General features: G+C 38.9%; 1 protein-coding gene across 1 annotated transcript in view; it reads right to left on the bottom strand.

Annotated features, from left to right (window-relative positions):
• Window positions 1-3,099: 3,099 nt before the first annotated feature.
• The window catches only part of lg01h7orf57 (linkage group 01 C7orf57 homolog), a 31,588-nt gene continuing 8,098 nt past the window's right edge, over window positions 3,100-26,589 (bottom strand). The window contains exons 5-8 of the mRNA XM_062043790.1: window positions 14,912-15,041; window positions 14,567-14,631; window positions 14,384-14,484; window positions 3,100-4,261 (exon numbers count right to left, since the gene is read on the bottom strand). Coding sequence (XP_061899774.1) covers window positions 4,203-4,261; window positions 14,384-14,484; window positions 14,567-14,631; window positions 14,912-15,041 — 355 coding nt within the window. The 3' untranslated portion in view covers window positions 3,100-4,202. The remainder of the gene's footprint in view (window positions 4,262-14,383; window positions 14,485-14,566; window positions 14,632-14,911; window positions 15,042-26,589) is intronic.

Here is a 26,589-nt window from a genome sequence, read left to right as displayed (position 1 = left end):
ATTGAGACATGCACGAATTGAACAAGATGAACAATCATGTAGCAAATATTTACTGCAAGGACGAAACAAATCTGCCGTTGTACCTTGATGCTCATGTTTTTAATCTACTACATTACCTGTCATTCCTCCAAAAACTCCCACATGTTGCTCATTGTTCACATATTTGACCTTTCTTATAAAAAAAACTAGCACAGCTTCTGGTCCACCTGTAACACTTATAAAATAAAAGCACAGCACGGTTACACCACAGTAGGCATTCAAAGTATTTCCACCAGCTTTCCACCTTTTCCGGAACACTTACCCATATTTTCAAATGCAAATGTTGACAGGTTTGATGGAAACTTGCTCAATTTGTTTTGGGTTACACAGCAACTTTTTGAGAGGGATTGCTACAACCAAAAATATTACAGCTGATGCAGAGAAAAGTAATTTTGTTGGCTAATACATGAAACGCTCTACTTTCAGCATTTAGTGCATTTGCAGTCTGCTGCACTGTATCTACTGTACCTGAAAGATTCTTACCTGTAGGAAGAAAATTAGACATAGATGTACAGTACCGGCCAAAAGTTTGGACACACCTTCTCCTTCAATGTGTTTTCTTTATTTTCATGACTATTTACATTGTAGATTGTCACATCAAAACTATGAATGAACACATGTGGAGTTATATACTTAACAAAAAAAGGTGAAATAACTGAAAACATGTTTTATATTCTAGTTTCTTCAAAATAGCCACCCTTTGCACACTCTTGGCATTCTCTCCATGAGCTTCAAGCACACCTGCACTGCAAAAACTGAAATCTAAGTAAGATGAAATATCTCAAATAAGGGTGATATTTGCTTATTTTCTGTCTGATAAGATCATTCTTCTCACTAAGCAGATTTTATGTTAGAGTGTTTTACTTGTTTTAAGTGTTTTGGTCCTAAATGATCTCAGTAAGATATTACAGCTTGTTGCTGAGATTTGATGACCTACACTACCGTTCAAAAGTTTGGGGTCACATTGAAATGTCCTTATTTTTGAAGGAAAAGCACTGTACTTTTCAAGGAAGATAACTTTAAACTAGTCTTAACTTTAAAGAAATACACTCTATACATTGCTAATGTGGTAAATGACTATTCTAGCTGCAAATTTCTGGTTTTTGGTGCAATATCTACATAGGTGTATAGAGGCCCATTTCCATCAACTATCACTCCAGTGTTCTAATGGTACAATGTGTTTGCTCATTGGCTCAGAAGGCTAATTGATTATTAGAAAACCCTTGTGCAATCATGTTCACACATCTGAAAACAGTTTAGCTGGTTACAGAAGCTACAAAACGGACCTTCCTTTGAGCAGATTGAGTTTCTGGAGCATCACATTTGTGGGGTCAATTAAACGCTCAAAATGGCCAGAAAAAGAGAACTTTCATCTGAAACTCGACAGTCTATTCTTGTTCTTAGAAATGAAGGCTATTCCACAAAATTGTTTGGGTGACCCCAAACTTTTGAACAGTAGTGTATATTGAGTAAAACATGCTTGAAACTAGAATATCAACTGTTGCAAAGATGTGTCATCAACACTCACAAGTATAAAACTACTTTTTTAAAGTAATAATTCCTTACTTCAAGCATGAAAAAAAAATCATGATACCGAGCACATATCATTATGTCAAGATAATGGCACCAGCATTTACTTAATTTAAGAATATTTTTCAACATGTTGAGCAAAAAGGTCTTATTTTTCTTCTACCAAGAAAAGTGCACTTGTTTTAGTGAGAATATACTTATTTTAAGGTATTTTTGGGTTCATTGAGGTTAGCTAATTTGACTTGTTTTGGAAAGTCTTGACAAGCCAAATTTTCTTGTTCTATCGGCAGATAATTTTGCTTAGTTCAATTAAAATACCCCTCATTTTTGTATTTTTAGGGCCCTCACGGCCCATGTAAAAGGAATCCCAACGGGAGTCCTTTTGCATTGGGACGAAAGGACCTATTGTAATTGTAAGGTTTATTATTATTATTATTATTATTTTTCCGCAGCTTTGCGCACTACTTTGCCCCCCTTAACATGCTTCAAAACTCACCAAATTTGACACACACATAAAAAAACGCGAACAAAACTCTTTAGTCAAAAAACCAAACCCCAAAACTCAAAATTGCGCTCTAGCGCCCCCTAAGAAGAAAACGGCCTCTAACTCCCAGTACGAATGTCGTAGAGACATGAAACAAAAACCTCTATGTAGGTCTCACTTAGAACTACTTTTCATTACCGGTAATTAATTTCTTCAGGCAAAAATGAACAGGAGGTTGGCAATTTCCCCTTCAAGACAAAAAATGACTAAAAACACTCATTTTTGCCTCTTTGAGCTGTAATTTGACCCCCTTAAAATACTTCAAAACTCACCAAACTTTTCACACACATCAGGACTGGTGGAAATTGCGATCTAATAAAAAAAACGAACCCCAAAACTGCGCTTTAGCGCAATTTTTGAATAAAACAGAGACAAAACTGCTCCTCAGAGGAAAACACAGACAAAACTGCTTGTAACTTCCGGTAGGAACGTCTTAGAGACATGAAACAAAAACCTCTATGTAGGTCTCACTTAGACCTACATTTCATAGATTGACATCCTTCAGCATATAGCACCTGCCAAATATGCGGGCCCGACCAACGCTGCTTGCAGCTTTAATTTTCCCTTGTTTTTGAACACTTTTTTGCAGTGTGTGAAGTGAATACCATTTCAGGTGACTACCCTCTTGAAGCTCATGGAGAGAATGGAAAGGGTGGCTATTTTGAAGAAACTAGAATATAAAACATGTTTTTAGTTATTTCACCTTTTTTTCTTAAGTACATAACTCCACATGTGTTCATTCATAGTTTTGATGTGACAATCTACAATGTAAATAGTCATGAAAATAAAGAAAACACATCAAATGAGGAGAAGGTGTGTCCAAACTTTTGGCCTGTACTGTACGCTTTTCAAAAATTCACGTTATTTGTTCAGAATTAACTACTTTTATTTGGTTTCTGCGTTTGAAAGAAGTGGTCCCCAGCTTTTTTTTTGCTTTAAAAGCAGTTTAATGAGCCAATAAATAATCACATACAAGACAACAGCAGTACATGCACATGCTCATTTATTGAAATAAAACATATGTGTGGGGTATATTACATTTGCCTTATTGAAGCTGCCTCTTCTTCCCTCCTTTTGAATGCAAACAAAAACCCCCCAGTATCGGACAAACTAGCCACACTTGGTCCCCACTTTGGTACAACTGTGAGAAATACATGAACCATAAATAAAAACAAACCTGTGCTTCTAAACGAACAATATCATAATATTGTCATTTAGAGACACATCACACAAGTTTTTAATAACAAAGTGACTTTTGTGTTAATTTCTGTGATAGCTGCATCATTTCCCTCTGCAAAATGGTTTGTTTTTGTTTATTAAAACATTAAGTGTAATTGTATTTGCTCATCACTGTCAGCTTTTAACACTGATGCTGAAAAAGGAATGTGCGTCGAGTGAAAAGTGAGTTGGGGGTATTCCATTTCAGTTGTCGTATTTTTACTGGTGCAGCAGGACGGATGTGCATGTAAAGCTCAGCAAAACATTTCCTCACCAACTGAATAAAGTAACGATCTAACAGGATTCCAATTAAACACGTGAGGCCTCCATTTAACATTTGGCACATTTTAAAACTGCAATTTGACACGTTTTAAGCGCTGCTTACCACTGATACCTTCTGAGCGAGCGAATGAAAGATGCATGGTGTGTATTTAGTGTGTTTATGCTGAAAAACAGAAATATTTGCACAATTACAAGGTAAATATGTAAACCGTAAGAGCGGCGGGCTTGGACCCACCTGCAGCTCCGACACACTCCAAAACAAATCATACGTCACGTCACTTCAACTAAGTCATTAGCACAAACACGTCTACTCGCTCCGTCTTCACACATGTAGGCCGTCTAAATTGTTCCGAGATGGAAACATTAGTTTACAGGACCAAATGGTTACAGTAGTGCTCAAAAGTCGCCTGTCAAATCGGGGAATTGCGTTACAAAAACAAAAAAACAACAGCGTCACGTCTACTCGATAAAATGCTTTTTTCCAACCCCCAAAACCGAAGCAAATGAAAAGAAGGACTCGTACCTCTGCATAAACGTGAGTACAAACAGTCAGTGGATGTACAAGGAGAGCGAGTGAATGTGGGAAGGACTACTCCAGCTCTTCCACGTCCTCGGTCGCCACGGTGCTCGTTTGCTCCGAGCTCACGCCTGCAAAACAAGCAAACGTTTGAAAAAGTATTACAACATGCACAAGCTGTCTCTCACTTTCATACTTGTACTTAAAGGCCTACTGAAAGCCACTACTACCGACCACGCAGTCTGATAGTTTATATATCAATGATGAAATCTTAACATTCCGCGAAATATCCTGCTGAAAACGTCTCGGTATGATGACGCTTGCGTGTGACGTCACGGATTGTAGCGGACATTTTGGGACAGCATTGTGGCCAGCTATTAAGTCGTCTGTTTTCATCGCTAAATTCCACAGTATTCTGGACATTGTGTTGGTGAATCTTTTACAATTTGTTTAATGAACAATGGAAATAGTAAAGAAGAAAGCTGTAGGTGGGAAACGGTGTATTAGCGGCCGGCTGCAGCAACACAAACACGTAGCGGTTATGTCGTAGCCGGTGTTTCATTGTTTACATTCCCGAACGATGACAGTCAAGCTTTACCATTGGCCTGTGGGGAACTGGGACAACATAGACCAGGGGTCACCAACGCGGTGCCCGCGGGCACCAGGTAGCCCGTAAGGACCAGATGAGTAGCCCGCTGGCCTGTTCTAAAAATAGCTCAAATAGCAGCACTTACCAGTGAGCTGCCTCTATTTTTTAAATTTTATTTATGTACTAGCAAGCTGGTCTCGCTTTGCTTGACATTTTTAATTCTAAGAGAGACAAAACTCAAATAGAATTTGAAAATCTAAGAAAATATTTTAAAGACTTGGTCTTCACTTGTTTAAATAAATTCATTAATTTTTTTAATTTGCTTCTTATAACTTTCAGAAAGACAATTTTAGAGAAAAAAATACAACCTTAAAAATGATTTTAGGATTTTTAAACACATATACCTTTTTACCTTTTAAATTCCTTCCTCTTCTTTCCTGAAAATTTAAATCAATGTTCAAGTAAATGTATTGTTTTTATTGTAAAGAATGATCAATAAATTTTAATTTAATAATTCATTTTAGCTTCTGTTTTTTCGAAGAAGAATATTTGTGAAATATTTCTTCAAACATGTTATGATTAAAATTCAAAAAAATTATTCTGGCAAATCTAGAAAATCTGTAGAATCAAATTTAAATCTTATTTCAAAGTCTTTTGAATTTCTTTTAAAAGTTTTGTTCTGGAAAATCTGGAAGAAATAATGATTTGTCTTTGTTAGAAATATAGCTTGGTCCAATTTGTTATATATTCTAACAAAGTGTATATTGGATTTTAACCTATTTAAAACATGTCATCAAAATCCTAAAATTTATGTTAATCAGGAAAAATTACTGATTATGTTCCATAAATTCTTTTTTAAATTTTTTCGAAAAGATTCGAATTAGCTAGTTTTTCTCTCCTTTTTTTCGGTTGAATTTTGAATTTTAAAGAGTCGAAATTGAAGATAAACTATGTTTCAAAATTTCATTTTTTTCGTGTTTTCTCCTCTTTTAAACCGTTCAATTAAGTGTAAATATCATTAATTATTAACAATAACATAGAGTTAAAGGTAAATTGAGCAAATTGGCTATTTCTGGCAATTTATTTAAGTGTGTATCAAACTGGTAGCCCTTCGCATTAATCAGTACCCAAGAATTAGCTCTTGGTTTCAAAAAGGTTGGTGACCCCTGACAGAGACTCTTACCAGGAGGACTTTGAGTTGGATACGCATGTTTGTGGAGATGGGACAACAGAGACTCTTACCAGCGCGCTACCGTGAGTACGCAGCTGCGGCTTCCAAACATTTGATCGCTTGCCCGTACGTGCGTGCCGCTATGTGCATGTCACGTACGTAACTTTGGGGAAATATATGTGCTGTATGAACTTTGCGGAGATGAACGGTACTTTGGGCTGTGGGATTGAGTGTGTTGTGCGGGTGTTTGATTTGTATTGGCGGGTTATATGGACGGGAGGGGGGAGGTGTTTGTTATGCGGGATTAATTTGTGGCATATTAAATATAAGCCTGGTTGTGTTGTGGCTAATAGAGTATATATATGTCTTGTGTTTATTTACTGTTTTAGTCATTCCCAGCTGAATATCAGGTCCCACCCGCCTCTCACAGCATCTTCCCTATCTGAATCGCTTCCACTGCCCTCTAGTCCTTCACTCTCACTTTCCTCATCCACGAATCTTTCATCCTCGCTCAAACTAATGGGGAAATCGTCGCTTTCTCGGTCCGAATCGCTCTCGCTGCTTGTGGCCGTGATTGTAAACAATGTGCAGATGTGAGGAGCTCCACAACCTGTGACATCACGCTACTTCCGGTACAGGCAAGGCTTTTTTATCAGCGACCAAAAGTTGCAACCTTTATCGTCAATGTTCTCTACTAAATCCTTTCAGCAAAAATATGGCAATATCGCGAAATGATCAAGTATGACACATAGAATGGATCTGCTATCCCCGTTTAAATAAGAAAATCTCATTTCAGTAGGCCTTTAATTCTTAAGGTCCAAGCTGTTTGATTACATGCTTTTTTTTATTTCTCTTTGCTATTTGGGCTTATTGGACCCGAATTAGAATAAAAACTAAGAATCATCTTTTTATATGATGTACCGTATTTTTCGGACTATAAGTCGCAGTTTTTTTTCATAGTTTGGCCGGGGGTGCGACTTATACTCAGGAGCGACTTATGTGTGAAATTATTAACACATTAGCGTAAAATATCAGATAATATTATTTAGCTCATTCACGTAAGAGACTAGACGTATAAGATTTCATGGGATTTAGCGATTAGGAGTGACAGATTGTTTGGTAAACGTATAGCATGTTCTATATGTTATAGTTATTTGAATGACTCTTACCATAATATGTTACGTTAACATACCAGGCACCTTCTCAGTTGGTTATTTATGCCTCATATAACGTACACTTATTCAGCCTGTTGTTCACTATTCTTTATTTATTTTAAATTGCCTTTCAAATGTCTATTCTTGGTGTTGGCTTTTATCAAATAAATTTCCCCAAAAAATGCGACTTATACTCCAGTGCGACTTATATGTTTTTTTCCTTCTTTATTATGCATTTTCGGCCGGCGCGACTTATACTCCCGAGCGACTTATACTCCAAAAAATACGGTGCTTAGTCCATAAGTAACAAACCTGTACTTCATGTTTAGTGACATGCTAATTCTTATTTTTACACTTTTTTCCCCAAATTCCATTGTATGTTATACTCTTCTGACACCACCAGATGGCAGTATAAGTGTCCACATAAGCAGCCATAAACCCCAATTCAGTAGTGTACACAATTTTGTAAATAAGAGCTAAAAAGGTGCTGTCCACGCACGTGGCCACTAAGGCCTTTAGAGGTTTTTAATGTACTTTGACAAAGTGCAGTGCACTCAATACACTCCAAATGATGAGTGGGCAGGGATGGACCTAACCACCCTCGAAATGGGCATGTTTCTACGCGTTGTCCCAGTATACATATTCACACCTAGTGTGTGTGTGTGTTTGACAATCATTGGTGCTTTACTGGAAATAGTCCATTTGAGAGAGGCAGTGTTTTCACCAGGACTACAATCTATTTGTGGTGGTCTAAGGCAGTGTTTTTCAACCTTTTTTGAGCCAAGGCACATTTTTTGCGTTGAAAAAATCCAGAGGCACACCACCAGCAGAAATCATTACAAAAAGAAACTCAGTTGCCAGTAAAAAGTCGTTGTCATAATTGTTGGATATGACTTTAAAGCATAACCAAGCATGCATCACTATAGCTCTTGTCTCAAAGTAGGTGTACTGTCACCACCTGTCACATCACACCCTGACTTATTTGGAGTTTTTTTGCTGTTTTCCTGTGTGTAGTGTTTTAGTTCTTGTCTTGCGCTCCTATTTTGGTGGCTTTTTCTCTTTTTTTTGGTATTTTCCTGTAGCAGTTTCATGTCTTCCTTTGAGCGATATATCCCGCATCTACTTTCTTTTCATCCTTCTTCGTGGGGACATTGTCGATTGTCATGTCATGTTCGGATGTACATTGTGGACGCCATCTTTGCTCCGCAGTAAGTCTTTGCTGTCGTCCAGCATTCTGTTTTTGTTTACTTTGTAGCCAGTTCAGTTTTAGTTTCGTTCTGCACAGCCTTCCCTAAGCTTCAATGCCTTTTCTTAGGGGCATATACTGTATTTTTCGGATTATAAGTCGCAGTCTTTTTTCATAGTTTGGCCGGGGGTGCGACTTATACTCAGGAGCGACTTATGCGTGAAATTATTAACACATTAGCGTAAAATATCAAATAATATTATTTATCTCATTCATGTAAGAGACTAGACCAGGGGTCGGCAACCTTTACCACTCAAAGAGCCATTTTGGCAAGTTTCACAAATTAAAGAAAATAATGGGAGCCACAAAAAAAATTTTAAATTTAAAATGAAAAACACCGCATACAAAGCTTAAATGCTTTGTGCTATGTTAACCAGGGGTCTCCGACACACGCACTTTAATGTGGAAATTTGATGTTAGTGCGGCCCGCGAGTTTTGAATGAATGGCGCTTGATGGCATCATACTTGCCAACCCACTCATTTTAACCCGGGAGACTCCCAAATATCGGGGCGTGATGACACTGCTTTTGGCGCCCTCTACAGCCTGCCCTAACAGTGTACCTGCTCGACCACATGTAGAATGCAGCTTCAGCTTGCTCACGTAAGTGACAGCAAGGCGTAGTACCTCAGCAGCCACACATCTTACACTGACGGTACCAATACCCAGAATCCCATGCAGCACTAACTCTTCCGCTCAACCAACGCACGGAGAGGGGGGGGGGGGGTTGATGTGTGGGGGATTTGGTGGTAGCGGGGGTGTATAATGTAGACCGGAAGAGTTAGGGCTGCATGGGATTCTGGGTATTGGTTGTGTTGTGTTTATGTTGTGTTATGGTGGGATGTTCTCCAGAAATGTGTTTTTCATTCTTTTTTGGTGTGGGTTCACAGTGTGGCGCATATTTGTAACGTAACAATGTTAAAGTTGTTTGATACGGCTACCGTCAGTGTAAGCTGTGTGGCTGATGAATAAGTATGCTTTGCTGTCTCCTATGTGTGCAAGTAAAAGCAACGTACAACATGTGGCCGGGCTGGCATGCTGTTTGTAAATGCTATAGAGGACAATTACTGCAGTGCAATTAGGGCACGCCCTTTATCTAGTAATTAGAGTGTAAATAGGATTATATTTTCCCTGGGAGTTATCTAAGAGAGACACTGAGATCCATAAGTCTCCTGGGAAAATCGGGGGGGTCGGCAAGTATGTAGCTGAGCCGCATCAGAGTGGTCAAAGAGCCGCATGCGGCTCCGGAGCCGCGGGTTGCCGACCCCTGGACTAGACTTATAAGATTTCATGGGATTTAGCGATTAGGAGTGACAGATTGTTTGGTAAACGTATAGCATGTTCTATATGTTATAGTTATTTGAATGACTCTTACCATAATATGTTACGTTAACATACCAGGCACCTTCTCAGTTGGTTATTTATGCCTCATATAACGTACACTTATTCAGCCTGTTGTTCACTATTCTTTATTTATTTTAAATTGCCTTTCTAATGTCTATTCTTGGTGTTGGCTTTTATCAAATACATTTCCCCCAAAAATTCGACTTATACTCCAGTGCGACTTATATATGTTTTTCCCCTTCTTTATTATGCATTTTCGGCCGATGCGACTTATACTCCGGAGCGACTTATATTCCGAAAAATACAGTACTTAGGCCTACTAGGTTACTCTATTTTAATGTCAATATGGTGGTACTTGGGAGAGCCAAGTATTTTCTGAGGTGGTACTTGGTGAAAAAAGCTCGAGAACCACGGCTGTAGTGCACTGTGCACACCACTGCAATATTTACCCGCTTCTTTTCACCTTTTTCTTTGTGGGCTCTATATAATCCTGGGTGCTTAGGGGAAAACAGCTGCACAATTGCACAGAGACTGTCGGCGATGCATTCTCCCCCTCAACTGAAGTCTGTCACTAAGCGCCTTCATTCAAGACGCACACTTTGGGTGCAGCAACATTTAAATGTGGGTGTTTCCAGTCAAATCTGTCTATGCATATTCTCCATGTACTTTTTTTTTTTTAATGCGCTTCTGAGGCTACAATAAGTCCAACGCTCCTGGAAGGTGTAACATTATATTGCACCTGATAAAAGGATAGAAGAGACTTCCAGAAAGCGACCAAATGTAATCTGATCGCCTCAGCAGACACTTGTAAACATCCATTGAGTGGAAGATGAAAGGAGCATGATGCCACTCTGTATTAAACCAGCAGATATTAAAATGCTGTTTCGTCTCTGAGTGGAAGAGAGGAGCGCGACCACAGCACAAAGGAGCCGAGTGTATCCGCTGTGTTTGGACATCCTGGGACTATCAGACGTTAACATGCACACAACCATTTCCTCCGCACCACAGGGCCATTGTTGAACTATGAGAGTATTTAATAGAAAATACATATAGAATGTTGATTGGATTGATTGATTTCTTTGACAGTTAATATCAAACTGTCTCTCAGGCACACAAAGAGACAAACAGGTTTGAGTTAGGGCTGGGCGATATGGCAAAAAAAAGGATCATGATTAATTTTTTAAGATCACCCGATCTCGATTAATATCACAATATTTCTATTTTCTACATTAAAGCGCATTGTCCTTATTCAGAGTACGGCATCCCTACTGTTTACCTACTTGTAAAAGACATTTCCACCATGTTTGATCCAGATAATATATGCTAACATTTTGTTTAGATCTGTATTTGTATTTACTAGAAGCGCACCAGTACAGGTAACCCACGCTACGGTCCGTACCTCGGTTTAAGAGCCACGGTTTTGCTTCTTTTTGGGTACGTTTTGTGGGGGTAAAGAGTTCTGTTCCTCTCAAAGTTATTTTGCTTGTCATTACAAACATTCTGCAGTAAACAAAGTATAATTGGTGTACTGAATACTATAAGACTTTCATTTCAAGTCAACATTTACTAAACAACACTTTCAAATGGTACATTAATATTTGAATTCTTTAAATACTTGTGTACATCAATGCTTTGCCAAACCGTGACCCAGATTTCGGAGTTTTTAAAACTCAAATATTGTATCTTATATTGAATTAAAATACATTCAAGTGCAGTTTTAATTTGAGGTACTGTAAATTAATGTGTACCAATTAGGGTTGCAAAATTCCGGGAATATTCAAAGTTGGAAACTTTCCATGGGAATTAAAGGCCGACTGAAATGAATTGTTTTTATTTAAACGGGAATAGCAGATCCATTCTATGTGTCATACTTGATCATTTCGCGATATTGCCATATTTTTGCTGAAAGGATTTAGTAGAGAAAATTGACGATAAAGTTCGCAACTTTTGCTCGCTGATAAAAAAAAAGCCTTGCCTGTACCGGAAGTAGCGTGACGTCACAGGAGCTAGTATTCCTCACAATTTTCCTTTGTTTACAATGGAGCGAGAGAGATTCGGAGCGACAAAGCGACGATTACCCCATTAATTTGAGCGAGGATGAAAGATTCGTAGATGAGGAACGTTACAGTGAAGGACTTGAGAGGCAGTGATGGACGTATCTTTTTTCGCTCTGACGGTAACTTAGGTACAAGCTGGCTCATTAGATTCCACACACTCATTTTTCTATTGTGGATCACGGATTTGTGTTTTAAACCACCTCGGATACTATATCCTCTTGAAAATGAGAGTCGAGCACGCGAAATGGACATTTAAAGTGACTTTTATCTCCATGACAATACATCAGTGACACACTTAGTTACTGAGCTAATGTGATAGCATCGTTCTCAAATGAAGATAGAAACAAAATAAATAAACCCCTGACTGGAAGGATAGACAGAAGATCAACAATACTATTAAACCATGGACATGTAACTACACGGTTAAAAATTCTCAGCCTGGTAAGGCTTAACAATGCTGTTGCTAATGACGCTAAGGCTAATTTAGCAACTTAGCAACCGGTGTTGTGCCTGAAACCTCACAGAGCTCTGATGAAAACATTAGCGCTCCACCTACGCCAGCCAGCCCTCATCTTCCCATCAACAGCCGTGCTCACCTGCGTTCCAGCGATCTACGGCGTGACAAAGGACTTCATCCGTGGGTTTGGCGGCAAGCATCGGCTAGGCGTAGTAAGTGGTCCTTGTTGTGTTGCTGTAAGTATTGTACATAGCCACTAATACACCGATCGATCCCACCTACAACGTTCTTCTTTGCAGCCTCCATTGTTCATTAAACAAATTGCAAAAGATTCCCCAACACAGATGTCCAGAATACTGTGGAATTTTGTCGAAGAAAACAAGAGGTTTCTGTATCGGGTCCGATGGGGTCCAACCACTTCCGTGGATTTTGTGACGTCACGCGCATAAATCATATCCAAAGGAGTTTTTCAACCGGAAGTGTGGCGGGAATTTTAAAATGTCACTTTATAAGTTAACCCGGCCGTATTGGCATGTGTTGCAATGTTAAGATTTCATCATCGATATATAAACTATCAGACTGCGTGGTCGCTAGTAGTGGCTTTCAGTAGGCCTTTAACGGGAATATTTGGGAATTAACAGGAAATTAATGGGAATAAACATTGAATGCAACATGCTAGATCTTGCAGCATGATTATTAGCTAAAACAACCTGATTACATGCAAATTAAGTAGAATTTCAACCCTGCACTGTGCATTCCTCCATCACATGCACAGATAATTCCCAGCATGCTACACACTACAGCAGGGCTATTGAGGCCACACTAGTATTTCAGCCCAAGGACTTCATCCAGTCAGGTAAGTATTGATGATATTACTGGGGTAAATATATTTGATCTATGGTATTTAAGTGTAATAGAGGTGTAATTGCTTGTTACTGTAGGACTGTAGACTACTCCAGCAGACTTCCACTCAAGCTAGCTAGCTGTTCCTGTACTGACTTTTTTCCCTTCTTTACTATGCATTTTCGGCCGGTGCGACTTATACTCCGGAGCGACTTATAGTCCGAAAATACGGTAGTTATAATTATATGCTTTTACTTGTAATTGTATTGAGTTTGTGGACCCCAGCTAATGGGGATCCTTAATAAAAAAAATCAAAAATCTGACTCATGCCATACTTGCCAACCCTCCCGTTTTTAGCGGGAGAATCCCGTTATTCAGCGCCTCTCCCGACAACCTCCCGGCAGAGATTTTCTCCCGACAAACTCCCGGTATTCAGCCGGAGCTGGAGGCCACGCCCCCTCCAGCTCAATGCGGACCTGAGTGGGGACAGCTGTTCTCACGTCCGCTTTCCCAGCAGCTTGCCTGCCCAATGACGTCATAACATCTACGGCTTTTAGAGAGTAGAGTGCACAACAAGGAGAGAGAGTTCTTGGTTTCTTATGTGGGTTTATTGTTAGGCAGTTTCATTAACGTCCTCCCAGCGCGGTAACAACACACAACAACAGCAGTCACGTTTAGTCTACCGTAAAGCAGTTCGTCTGCCGTAAACAGCCATGTTGCGACACTCTTAAACAGGACAATACTGCCACCTACTGGATAGCCTGCAGAACACTGAAATTCAAGTATGTCTTTTATTTATATGTATAATAAAATTAAAAAAAAAAAAATATATATATATATATATAGCTAGAATTCACTGAAAGTCAAGTATTTCATACATACATACATACATATATATATATATATATATATATACATATATATATATATATATATATATATATATATATATATATATATATATATATATATATATATATATATATATTATATTTATATATGAAATACTTGATTTGGTGAATTCTAGCTGTAAATATACTCTCCTCTTAACCACGCCCTTAGCCACGCCCCCGCCCCCGAATATTGGAGGTCTCAAGGTTGGCAAGTATGACTTATGCACTTGTGCCTCTACGCAGGGTGGGATGAATTAATAAGACAACCGTGCGCAACTTCAAGGGCAAACAAGAGAATAGGTCCCTTTGTGATTTGCAACCACTTGTGTTAGTCTCCGCTACCGAGTGTGGTTAGCGTGCAACATCTTGGTACTGACCACACCCGGCATTTTCCCATACTTTTCAGCGTGAATGCACTTACTGGTTGCACTTGAAAGACAAAGTGTAGGTGCTAATGTGCAACTTGAGACATAGCAGAAGTTTGTGTGTAAAGTACTGTACTTGAGGCATCGTCGTCATTGGGAGACTTCTTTTTGTCCTCCACGTAGCCATGACTCAGCAGCTTGGACATGCTGACCGGCGGGGTCCGCTTATCATGACACCTGCAGAGAGAGCACAGCAGATGGCCTTAGGCTACACCTCCACCCAGTCGCCACCACATGCGCTGCTACGGGGTGTACTCACATCCTCTTATATTTGTTGTTCAAAGAGAGCTGCTCCATCTCAGCGGTGGTGAGGTCAGGAGACATCTGCAGGACAACAGGTGACTAAGTGTCTCAGAAACGCGCACACTTGTATGGCAAAAAGGGGAGAACTTAGAGCGGAATGCGTTGTGTGGTGAGTGGACCACAAAAATGATGATGTGACTACAAAATGAAAATTGCTTCTAATGGAAAAAGCAGCCGGAAATGACACCATAAAGATGGAGCAAAGTTTAAAAAAAAAAAAAAAAAATGGAACGTAATGCAAGAAAAAGGGGTGGCGGATAAAAAAATAAAGAAATAAGATGGTGACTCTCGGTGGCTTCACCTTATCTTTATCATGAGTAAAGCTATCGGTCTCTCTTTCCCAGGTCGAACTGTTATCAGTGCCAAACGGTGCAAGCAAAGGCTGCCTGCCGCCCTTCCCCTGGCCGTTGGGAGACGTTGCTTTGCTTCCGCTGCAAGTACAAAACCACATTGAGGCGCACACATTGCATTCTGGGGCTTCTCATTTTTGGAATTAATCGACGTTTTAGGATGACACTTTTTTGCACTACAGTGGAACCCGCTTAAGTCGACTTGACTCTTGTGTTTTCATATACTTTATACTCTTATCTACAGCAGTGGTTCTCAAATGGGGGTACGAGTACCCCTGGGGGTACTTGAAGGTATGCCAAGGGGTACGTGAGATTTTTTTAAAATGTCTGTCAAAAAGAACTGGGAAAAGAAATGCAACAATGCAATATTCAGAGTTCACAGCTAGATTTGTTGTGGACATGTTCCATAAATATTTATGTTAAAGATTTCGTTTTTTGTGAAGAAATGTTTCGAATTAAGTTCATGAATCTAGATGGATCTCTATTACAATCCCCAAAGAGGGCACTTTAAGTTGATGATTACTTCAGGGTTTCCCACACATTCATTTATTTGTGGCGGCCCGCCACGAAAGGATTACGTCCGCCACAAATAAAAAAAATTTTTTTTTCCTCTCCAGCTTCTCAGGCATATCTTATAGTTGATGTAGATGCCCATATCGGCTGTTCAGATTTACTTTACAAAAGAGAAGTTTAGGATACTTCTCTTGTTGCCTTATTTGTATTTGACTTTATTAAATGTATTTATATTAGAAACACAACATGTGTATATAACAAAGGGTGCAAAGTCTGCAGGCAGTAGGAAACACATGGTTAAGTGTAGGGAGTAAAACTGATGACAGTCTAAAGTTCAAGATTTTTGGAGCTCGTTGTTCAGTGGATCAGATGTTTGATGAAGCTTTGTGTCTATCTACCACCACTACTGTTTTCTGTTTATTTGTTACTGACTGTGGCAGGACACCTATGCCTCTGTTTCACTTTATGTTGCTGGTAAATAATATGGTTGTAGTAGTAGGCTAAAGTTAAATTATTTAGTATGCACTAATTAAAGGGGCAGAGCTTTGAGACATTTTAGCTTTTATATTTTATAAGATATATTTTTTGTAAGAACCACAATTAATAAATATATTTCAGTGAATAACTTATTGTTCAAATCTGTATATAAATATGTACATAAAGTGTTGTAATTATATTGTAAAATGGATGGATGGACGTTTAAAACAAAACTGTTATTATTAATTAGTAAGTATACATTTTTTGAGCCTTTTTAGAGAAAATCAAATCATTGTAGTACATTATGCAAATTACTCGATGATGTCGGTGACCACGCCCATAGCCACGCCCCCACCGCCACAGGTATATTGGCAGTTTATGGGAAACACTGTACTTCTATGTGTAGAAATCTTTATAATCGAATCACTTGTTTATTTTTCAACAAGTTTTTAGTTATTTTTATATCTTTTTTCCCCAAATAGTTCAAGAAAGACCACAACAAATGAGCAATATTTTGCACTGTTATACAATTTAATACAACAGAAACTGATGACAGAGTGCTGTATTTTACTTTTTTTATCTCTTTTTTTCAACCAAAAATGCTTTGCTCTGATTACGGGGTACTTGAAGTAAAAAAAATGTTCACAGGGGGTACATCACTGAAAAAAGGTTGAGAACCACTGATCTAGAGGGACGGGTGATATGACCTAAAACGTCCACAACATGTCATTGATCCGGCGGCACCGCCGAGGCAACATTAAAGTGCCACACCTTAAAAAATTCTTTTTTTTTACGTGAAAACAAATTGTAGTAACATATATGAACGAATACCGTATTTTTCGGAATTTAAATCGCAGTTTTTTTTCACAGTTTATACTCTGGAGCGATTTATGTGTGAAATTATTAACACATTACTGTAAAATATCAAATAATATTATTTATCTCATTCACGTAAGAGACTAGGCGTATATCAACAATCGTCACACACACACACGTCAACCAATAAAAATTTGGCGGGGGAGGGTCATGGCAGAAGTGCATTGTGAAAAAAAAAGATGCTACCTGCTACTACTTCCGTACCTGTGAAAATTGATCATTTCAACATTGGCGGTAACTTATAAAAATTGAGAAGGGCTGAACAAAAATGGCACCGAAAAGGAAATCATATACTGCAGGTTACAAGCTGGAAGTAGTGAAATATGCAGCAGAAGAACGGCAATCGAGCAGCAGAAAGAATGTTTGGAGAACGCGAGAAACTTGTAAAGGGACTGGCGGAAAGCAGAGGCTACTCTTACTGAAATGAACTAAAAAAGCTAATCTCGGGCTAAAAGCTAGGTGGCCACAGCTCGAGGAACCAATTCACAAATGGGTGCTTGGAAATTGCCTTTCAAATGTCTATTCTTGGTGTTGGGTTTTATCAAATAAATTTCCCCAAAAAATGCGACTTATACTCCAGTGCGACTTATACATGTTTTTTTCCTTCTTTATTATGCATTTTCGGCCGGTGCGATTTATACTCCGGAGCAACTTATAATCCGAAAAATACGGTACTTATCCTATCCAATCAAGGTCTTTTTTACGTGAAAACAAATTGCAGTAACATATTGTATGAATGAATACTTATCCTAAATGAATACTTATCCTATCCAATCAAGTGATGCAGCAAACATTTTGTCAACCAAAAACAAATATACACTTTTAAAATTCAGTAAGCATTTATTGTTCTGTTGTTTCGATACTTAACATTAGTTTTGGGCGATACTACAAACGTGGGTCTAGATCAGACCCGGGCAAATTAAGGCCCGTTAAAGGCCTACTGAAATGAATTTTTTTTATTTAAACGGGGATAGCAGATCCATTCTATGTGTCATACTTGATCATTTCGTGATATTGCCATATTTTTGCTGAAAGGATTTAGTATAGAACGACGACGATAAAGTTCGCAACTTTTGGTATCTGATAAAAAAAAGCCTTGCCTGTACCGGAAGTAGCGTGACGTACTCAGTTGTTCACCTCCTCATATTTTCCTATTGTTTTCAACGCAGCTAGAGCGATTCGGACCGAGAAAGCGACGATTACCCCATTAATTTGAGCGAGGATGAAAGATTCGTGGATGAGGAATGTTAGAGTGACGGACTAGAATGCAGTGAAAGACATATCTTTTTTCGCTCTGACCGTAACTTAGGTAAAAGCTGGCTCATTGGATTCAACACTCTCTCCTTTTTCTATTGTGGATCACGGATTTGTATTTTAAACCACCTCGGATACTATATCCTTTTGAAAATGAGAGTCGAGAACGCGAAATGGACATTCACAGTGACTTTTATCTCCACGACAATACATCAGCGAAGCTCTTTAGCTACTGAGCTAACGTGATAGCATCTGGCTCAAATGCAGATAGAAACAAAATAAATAAATCCCTGACTGGAAGGATAGACAGAAGATCAACAATACTATTAAACCATGGACATGTAACTACACGGTTAATAATTCTCAGCCTGGCAAAGCTTAACAATGCTGTTGCTAACGACGCTGAAGCTAACTTAGCAACTTAGCAACCGGACCTCACAGAGCTATGATAAAAACATTAGCGCTCCACCTACGCCAGCCAGCCCTCATCTGCTCATCAACACCCGTGCTCACCTGCGTTCCAGCGATCGACGGCGCGACAAAGGACTTCACCCGATCACAGATGCGGTTGGCGGCTAGCATCGGCTAGTGCGTCTGCTATCCCAATAAGTCCTCCTTGTTGTGTTGCTACAGCCAGCCGCTAATACACTGATCCCACCTACAACTTTCTTCTTTGCAATCTCCATTGTTCATTAAACAAATTGCAAAAGATTCACCAACACAGATGTCCAGAATACTGTGGAATTATTGGCTACGTCACGCGCATACGTCATCATTCAAAGGCGTTTTCAACCGGAAGTTTAGCGGGAAATTTAAAATTGCACTTTATAAATTAACCCGGCCGTATTGGCATGTGTTGCAATGTTAAGATTTCATCATTGATATATAAACTATCAGACTGCATGGTCGGTAGTAGGGGGTTTCAGTAGGCCTTTAAGCTCTTCAATCTGGCCCGCCGGACATTCCCAAATCATTTTTATAGATGTTTAAGATGGAAAGTGTAGCTGCCATTATGATGTGCAGTGATGTTTTCTAATGACCGTAAGTCTTCAACTATACTAAGTATTTCAATGGTTGGAATCTGTGCTTTTGCATGATATACTAGTTACTATGGTAATCTAATTAGTTACTATGGTCATCTAAGTCACAGCAGCTCAGACGAGGCACCAAGCAGTGTGGGTGGGGAGCGTTTCCAAACAGGCCAACCTGAAATGTGGGTGTCAGGGACAGACGCGGAAGGAGATTTTTACAACAAAGTTCTAAAGGTTAGTGATATATCAAATATATCAGATTGTAGGTGAGTTTTTTTTTACCCTTCGCGTTCATATTTTGCTGTGTTTGTTGCATTTTTGTTGCGTTTCGCTTGATTGTAAGATATGTCGATGGAGAGGGGGTGTGACGTTCATATGGTGTCAATATTCAGTGTTTTATCCTTCATAGTTAATATTGTAACATTCTTTATTTTCATGTACATTCTTGGTGTCTCATTCAGTAAAAAATTGTGAAATTCCATTGTGTTTTTTAAGGTGATCTGTCACAACGTTTTTAGCATTCAATCAGACATTATTGTGCGGTTTTGTATTAGTGTTCCTAAAAATAGATATACCGGCCTCCAGACACATTTTTTTCTCTAAATTTGGCCCCCGAGGCAAAATAATTACCCAGGCCTGGCCTAGATCCAATACCAAGTAATTACAGGGGCAGTATTGGCCATACCAATGCTTATACTTCAAATTTTCAATATCATTGAATGAATACATTTTTGATCACAATTATAATTAAACACACAGTATGGCTTTGTAACAACGTTAATTTAATATTTCCTTATTCGTTTTTGTTTTACAAATGTATCATATTATCCATCCATCCATTTTCTACCGCTTGTCCCTTTCGGGGTTGCTGGAGCCTATCTCAGCATATTATCAACAGTGCAAAATAGCTAACATAAGCAACAACTAAGTGATTTACAACAACTTTAATTTAAATCCTTTGTTTTTTCCTGTGTCCATGGACTTGTTTCCTAACCTGACTCTCGCCAGATCCTTGTAGTTCGCTGAGCTCCACACAAGGATCTGGGACTTCTCAATAGGAGATGTATTTCAGAACAAGCAGGGCCTCGTATGTGATTGGATAAACCACTTGTCCGTTATGTTGAATGACGTGCTATTTCAACCACTCACATGGAAATCAAGCCGTGACGCTGATGAGGACTACGCTGGGAAATCCAAAACAGAACAGCCGACATATTGGATAACGACAGAGGGAAAAGTTTTATAAAATATATTATATTATATTAAATATTAGATAGATTTGACAAAACAGTTGCAATAGCAGAATCAATGTCAGCACACGACTCCACGCTGCATCATTTGAATCAAACAGTGGCTTCGGCGCTACGTCACATCTATGAAATCCTGCCCGGCGATCCTGATTGGTTCATTATTTTTTGCTATCTTGAAGGAGTTTGCATTGCCCTCGATTCCAGATCCTTGTGTGGAGATCAGCGGACTACAAGGATCTGGCGAGAGTCAGATTACTTGTTTACCTAGTCTGTAAACAATGACAAAAAAAAGATTTTGTGATAGTAAAAAGTATTGATCTAATCACTATTGACCATATACTGATTCTACACTTGGTATTGTTACTGTTGATATATAGTAAACAGTTTTGATCTAATCACTATTGACCATATACTGATTCTACACTTGGTATTGTTACTGTTGATATATAGTAAACAGTATTGACCTTATACTGATTCTACCAGTGGCGTGCAGTCACTAGAGGCAGGGGAGGCCGGGCCTCACCTGCCATCATGGAAAGAAAAAAAATGTAAAAAGAAAAAAAAATTAATTAAATGGTTATATGTATCCAGTGATTATACTAAAGTTATTTTCCATTTAACTTCACCAGTTTTAGATTTTTATTTTTATTTTCACATTTGCCGTTCAAATACTGAGAAGAGACGGTGCGGTGATCAGCAGCCAGTTGAGGCACGTCACTGATTTGTGCCTCAACATGGATTGTGCACAATGACTCGGCTAACTGCTGAGCTACTGTGCAGTGAGACTGTATTGCTATATGAATTATATCAGCTAACTAAACTATGGCATAGTTTAGTTAGCTGAGGTATATAATGTACAGTGTATTTTGTCAAAAACTATGTATGTAACGTATTTCTTGTGCTGAGCATTCATAAATCTGCTGCAAAAGACGTACTGGTTGAGGCTCGCAGTAATCTGGCCTCCTGGTGGTAGAGGGCGGTAGTGATCCCAGAGAAAAAAAATAAAAAATAAAAAGTTTGCAAGCGATTGTTTATTTCCTCTCGCCTGGACTTTTATTAAAAACATGGAGGATTACATATGTAAAATAAAAAAGTTTTCTAAACTGGACTTTCAATCGAAGCAGGAGGTAATAATTTAAGGTAGACCAACGCCGGAGCTAAAAGGTTTGCTTTTGACTTCGGGACAGAAGACCCGTTCTTTTCAAACGGCGTGGTACACACGCAATGGCTGGCTGTGTGGATGTCCAGCAAGAAAGGTAAGACCATAATAATGTTTTTTTTATTAAATGTGCTTTTTTGTGTGCTACAGTTGTGTAAAGAATGCTGGTATGAGCTTTTAAACATAACCCGTTAACTGCTGCCAATCACATGGTGAATAAGATACTATTTAGGGTTCAAGCGTGGCGAAGTTGGTAGAGTGGCTGTGCCAGCAATCGGAGTGTTGCTGGTTACTGGGGTTCAATTCCCACCTTCTACCTTCCTAGTCACGTCCGTTGTGTTCTTGGGCAAGACACTTCACCCTTTGCCTCTGATGGTTGCTGGTTAGCGCCTTGCATGGCAGCTCCCGCCATCAGTGTGTGAATGTGTGTGTGAATGGGTAAATGTGGAAATACTGTCAAAGCGCTTTGAGTACCTTGAAGGTAGAAAAGCGCTACACAAGTATAACCCATTTATCATTATTTATTATATGTTTGTAAATCTCACTGTGATGATGCAGTGCCTCACCAGACATTAACCTCACCGCACGCCACTGGATTCTACACTTGGTTTGATTGATTTAAACTTTTATTAGTAGATTGCACAGTACAGTACATATTCCGTACAATTGACCACTAAATGGTAACACCCGAATACGTTTTTCAACTTGTTTAAGTTGGAGTCCACGTTAATCAATTCATGGTATTGTCACGGTTGATATTTGTACCGATCCACCCACCCGTTTACATTCACAAACTCTAGCTTAGCGCTTAGCATGGCTTCTCGTATCCTCCTACGGAGTGTAGTGATGCATGTTGAGCTGTTCCTTGTCGTCCAATGATGAAACTTGTAATTAAAGCAGGTTATTTACCGCCAAAGAGGTGAAGATTTGTCACTCGCGCAGTGGACGGACACGAGCTGCTGACGCGATAAATTGTGTTGAGGATGCTTTTGTTCGCTGGTCACTGTCCTCTCTGCGGAACACAGCTCGAATGTGTCGTCGAAATGTACTACCATGATATGACAACAGTGTTGATAGCTGTATTGCTGGCCAAATCTAGATCTATGATACGTATCGCGGAACACCACTTTTATCTAACAGACCTGCTGCGGTAGTTTTGTTGCATGTTTAGTTTATTATTATTTCTTCGGTCAGCGGTCAACAAAATAAACAAAGTATTACATAAACAGTTGTACATTCATAAATTGAAAATGCTGCAGACCGAAAGGGTTTAGGCTGAAGTCGAACACTTATTGCGCCTAACCCTATAAACAATGTCATACAAACAATGTCAAATACAAAATGAGCTTCCAAAAATTATGAAATTTCCTTCGCACAACATATTATAAATACACCTTGTACACAACATAAACACTGTTCAATTATATACGCAGAACCGTATTTTCCGCACTATAAGGCACACCTAAAAACCTCCAATTTTGTCAAAAGCTGACAGTGTGCCTTATAATCCGGTGCGCCTTATATATGGACCAATATTGAGCCACAACAAACTTCATTTTCATAAAGTTTAGGCCTCGCAACTACGGTAAACAGCCGCCATCTTTTTTCCCCCGTAGAAGAAGCGCTTCGTCTACGGTAAGCAGCCGCCCCCGTAGAAGAAGAACCGCGCCGTGCATGCTGGGATATACGACGTTTCATTTCCATTTGTGTGTTTATGTAAAGACCCCAAAATGGCTCCTATTAAGTGTGTTGTCTGTCTTAATTATAAATAACGCAGACGAGGCGTGTTGGCTGAGTTCTCAACGTTTACTCACAGCGTGCTCATAACCACATTCTATCTGCCGGCATGGCGAGTCTTGGCAACATACGCTTCTCAGGCTACCGCGCATGCTCGTCACTCCCGTTGCATGCTGGGTAGTGTAGTTGTTATGTTCCCTAGCCTAGCTCATAACACATACTTGCCAACCCTCCCGTTTTTAGCGGGAGAATCCCGGTATTCAGCGCCTCTCCCGACAACCTCCCGGCAGAGATTTTCTCCCGACAAACTCCCGGTATTCAGCCGGAGCTGGAGGGGGCGTGGCCTCCAGCTCAATGCGGACCTGAGACTGAGTGGGGACAGCCTGTTCTCACGTCCGCTTTCCCACAATATAAACAGCTTGCCTAACGAATTCAAACGAATGGAAACAAGAATTTCAGTTCATCCAGGACAGTTCGAAGGGGAAGGTGTATGTTGCCTGTAAATATGTAGAACAGACTTCTCCATTGAACACGGCGGCCGAAATGATATACTCATCATGAACGGAGAAGTTAAACAGGACAATACTGCTATCTAATGGATAGCCACCGGAACACTGAAATTCAGGTATTTCTTTTATGTAAATAAAACAAATATATATATATATATATATATAGCTAGAATTCACTGAAAGTCAAGTATTTCTTTTATGTAAATAAAATAAATACATATATATATATAGCTAGAATTCACTGAAAGTCAAGTATTTCTTTTATGTAAAGAAAATTAAAAAAAAAAAATATATATATATATATATATATATATATATATATATATATATATATATATATATATATATATAGACGTTGGTGAATTCTAGCTGTAAATAACCACGCCCCCAAACAGAGACAGAAACAGAGACACGCTAACGCGCTTAAAATTCAATACTCGCCGTCATTCCGGGTGGATTGACAAAAGAACTCCAGCCGCTAGATATTGGTGTCAACAGGGCATTCGAAGCTAGACTGCTAACTGCGAGGCGAACACACGTTCACAAAGACAGGGAGACGGCGCCGGACGACATACGCCACTATCTGCCAGTGGATCGTAAATGCCTGGGCTGATTCAAACTCAACTGTGGTCCGAGCTGTCGGGAAGGCAGGAATTGTCACTGAACTGCTAAACAGCAGCGACACTCACTCCATTAATGACGACCGGCCATTTTGGATGCCGTATTAGCCCAACTGTTTCATTCGGACACTGAAGAAGAAGAATTCAAGGGATTCGTGGATGAGGAATAACTTCATAAAGTGAACTTTACATGTTCTTTCTCAGTGGCCAAGTGGTTAGAGTGTCCACCCTGAGATCGGTAGGTTGGGGTTCAAATCCCAGCTGAGTCATACCAAAGACTATAAAAATGGGACCCATAACCTCCCTGCTTGGCACTCAGCAACAAAGGGTTGGAGTTGGGGGTTAAATCACCAAAATGATTCCCGGGCGCGGCGCCGCTGCTGCCCACTACTCCCCAAGGGGATGGGACAAATGCAGAGGACAAATTTCACCACATCTAGTGTGTGTGTGACAATCATTGGTACTTTAATCTTAATCTTTAATCTTTATTTTGTGTGTTGTGTTGTGTGACATTAACGTTTGAGCAACGTTGAGTTATTGATATATTGTTATTGCTCTGCACTATTTCGAGTGTTACTATATTGTGATAGCGCTAACGTTTGATTTACGTAACACGAGTAAATCAGCTGTTTATTCATTTTGGGAGTGAACAGAGTTGTCAGAACGCTGGTTTGCAATCTATTAATAAAGTTTGACTGACCTATCTGACTGTTTTGTTGACATAGGTGCGCCTTATAATCCAGTGCGCCTTATATATGAACAACATTTTGAAATATGCCATTCATTGAAGGTGCGCCTTATAATCCGGTGCGCCTTATAGTGCGGAAAATACGGTATATACACTACCGTTCAAAAGTTTGGGGTCACCCAAACAATTTTGTGGAATAGCCTTAATTTCTAAGAACAAGAATAGACTGTCGCGTTTCAGATGAAAGTTCTCTTTTTCTGGCTATTTTGAGCGTTTAATTGACCCCACAAATGTGATGCTCCAGAAACTCAATCTGCTCAAAGGAAGGTCAGTTTTGTAGCTTTTGTAACGAGCTAAACTGTTTTCAGATGTGTGAACATGATTGCACAAGGATTTTCTAATCATCAATTAGCCTTCTGAGCCAATGAGCAAACACATTGTACCATTAGAACACTGGAGTGATAGTTGCTGGAAATGGGCCTCTATACACCTATGTAGATATTGCACCAAAAACCAGACATTTGCAGCTAGAATAGTCATTTACCACATTAGCAATGTATAGAGTGTACTTCTTTAAAGTTAAGACTAGTTTAAAGTTATCTTCATTGAAAAATAAGGACATTTTAATGTGACCCCAAACTTTTGAACGGTAGTGTAATTGATGTGAAATATCCTTGTACAAGTGTTAGTTAAACCTTTGTACCAATTATATACGATATACAAACAATTATACTTCCATTATTATTTATATCCCACATTTACTTTGTAATTAACATTGACCATATACATATATATATTAGGGCTGCAACTAACGATTAATTTGATAATCGATTAGTCTGTCGATTATTACTTCGATTAATAATCGGATAAAAGAGACAAACTACATTCCTATCCTATCCAGTATTTTATTGGGAAAAAAACAGCATACTGGCACCATACTTATTTTGATTGTTTCTCAGCTGTTTGTAAATGTTGCAGTTTATAAATAAAGGTTTATTAAAAATAAATAAAAAACTCTGCGCATAGCATAGATCCAACGAATCGATGACTAAATTAATCGGCAACTATTTTAATAATCGATTTTAATCGATTAGTTGTTGCAGCCCTAAAATATACATATATATATACACTGGGGCTGCAACTAACGATTAATTTGATAATCGATTAATCTGTCGATTATTACTTCGATTAATAATCGGATAAAAGAGACAAACTACATTTCTATCCTTTCCAGTATTTTATTGAAAAAAAACAGCATACTGGCACCATACTTATTTTGATTATTGTTTCTCAGCTGTTTGTACATGTTGCAGTTTATAAATAAAGATTTAAAAAAAAAAAAAATGTAATAAAGCCTCTGCGCATGCGCATAGCATAGATCCAACGAATCGATGACTAAATTAATCTGCAACTATTTTAATAATCGATTTTAATCGATTAGTTGTTGCAGCCCTAATATATATACATATATATATATACACTAGGGCTGCAACTAACGATTAATTTGATAATCGA

Source organism: Entelurus aequoreus, linkage group LG01, assembly GCF_033978785.1.
Source record: "Entelurus aequoreus isolate RoL-2023_Sb linkage group LG01, RoL_Eaeq_v1.1, whole genome shotgun sequence".
NCBI lineage: Eukaryota > Metazoa > Chordata > Actinopteri > Syngnathiformes > Syngnathidae > Entelurus > Entelurus aequoreus.
This window is presented reverse-complemented; position numbering and strand designations above follow the sequence as displayed.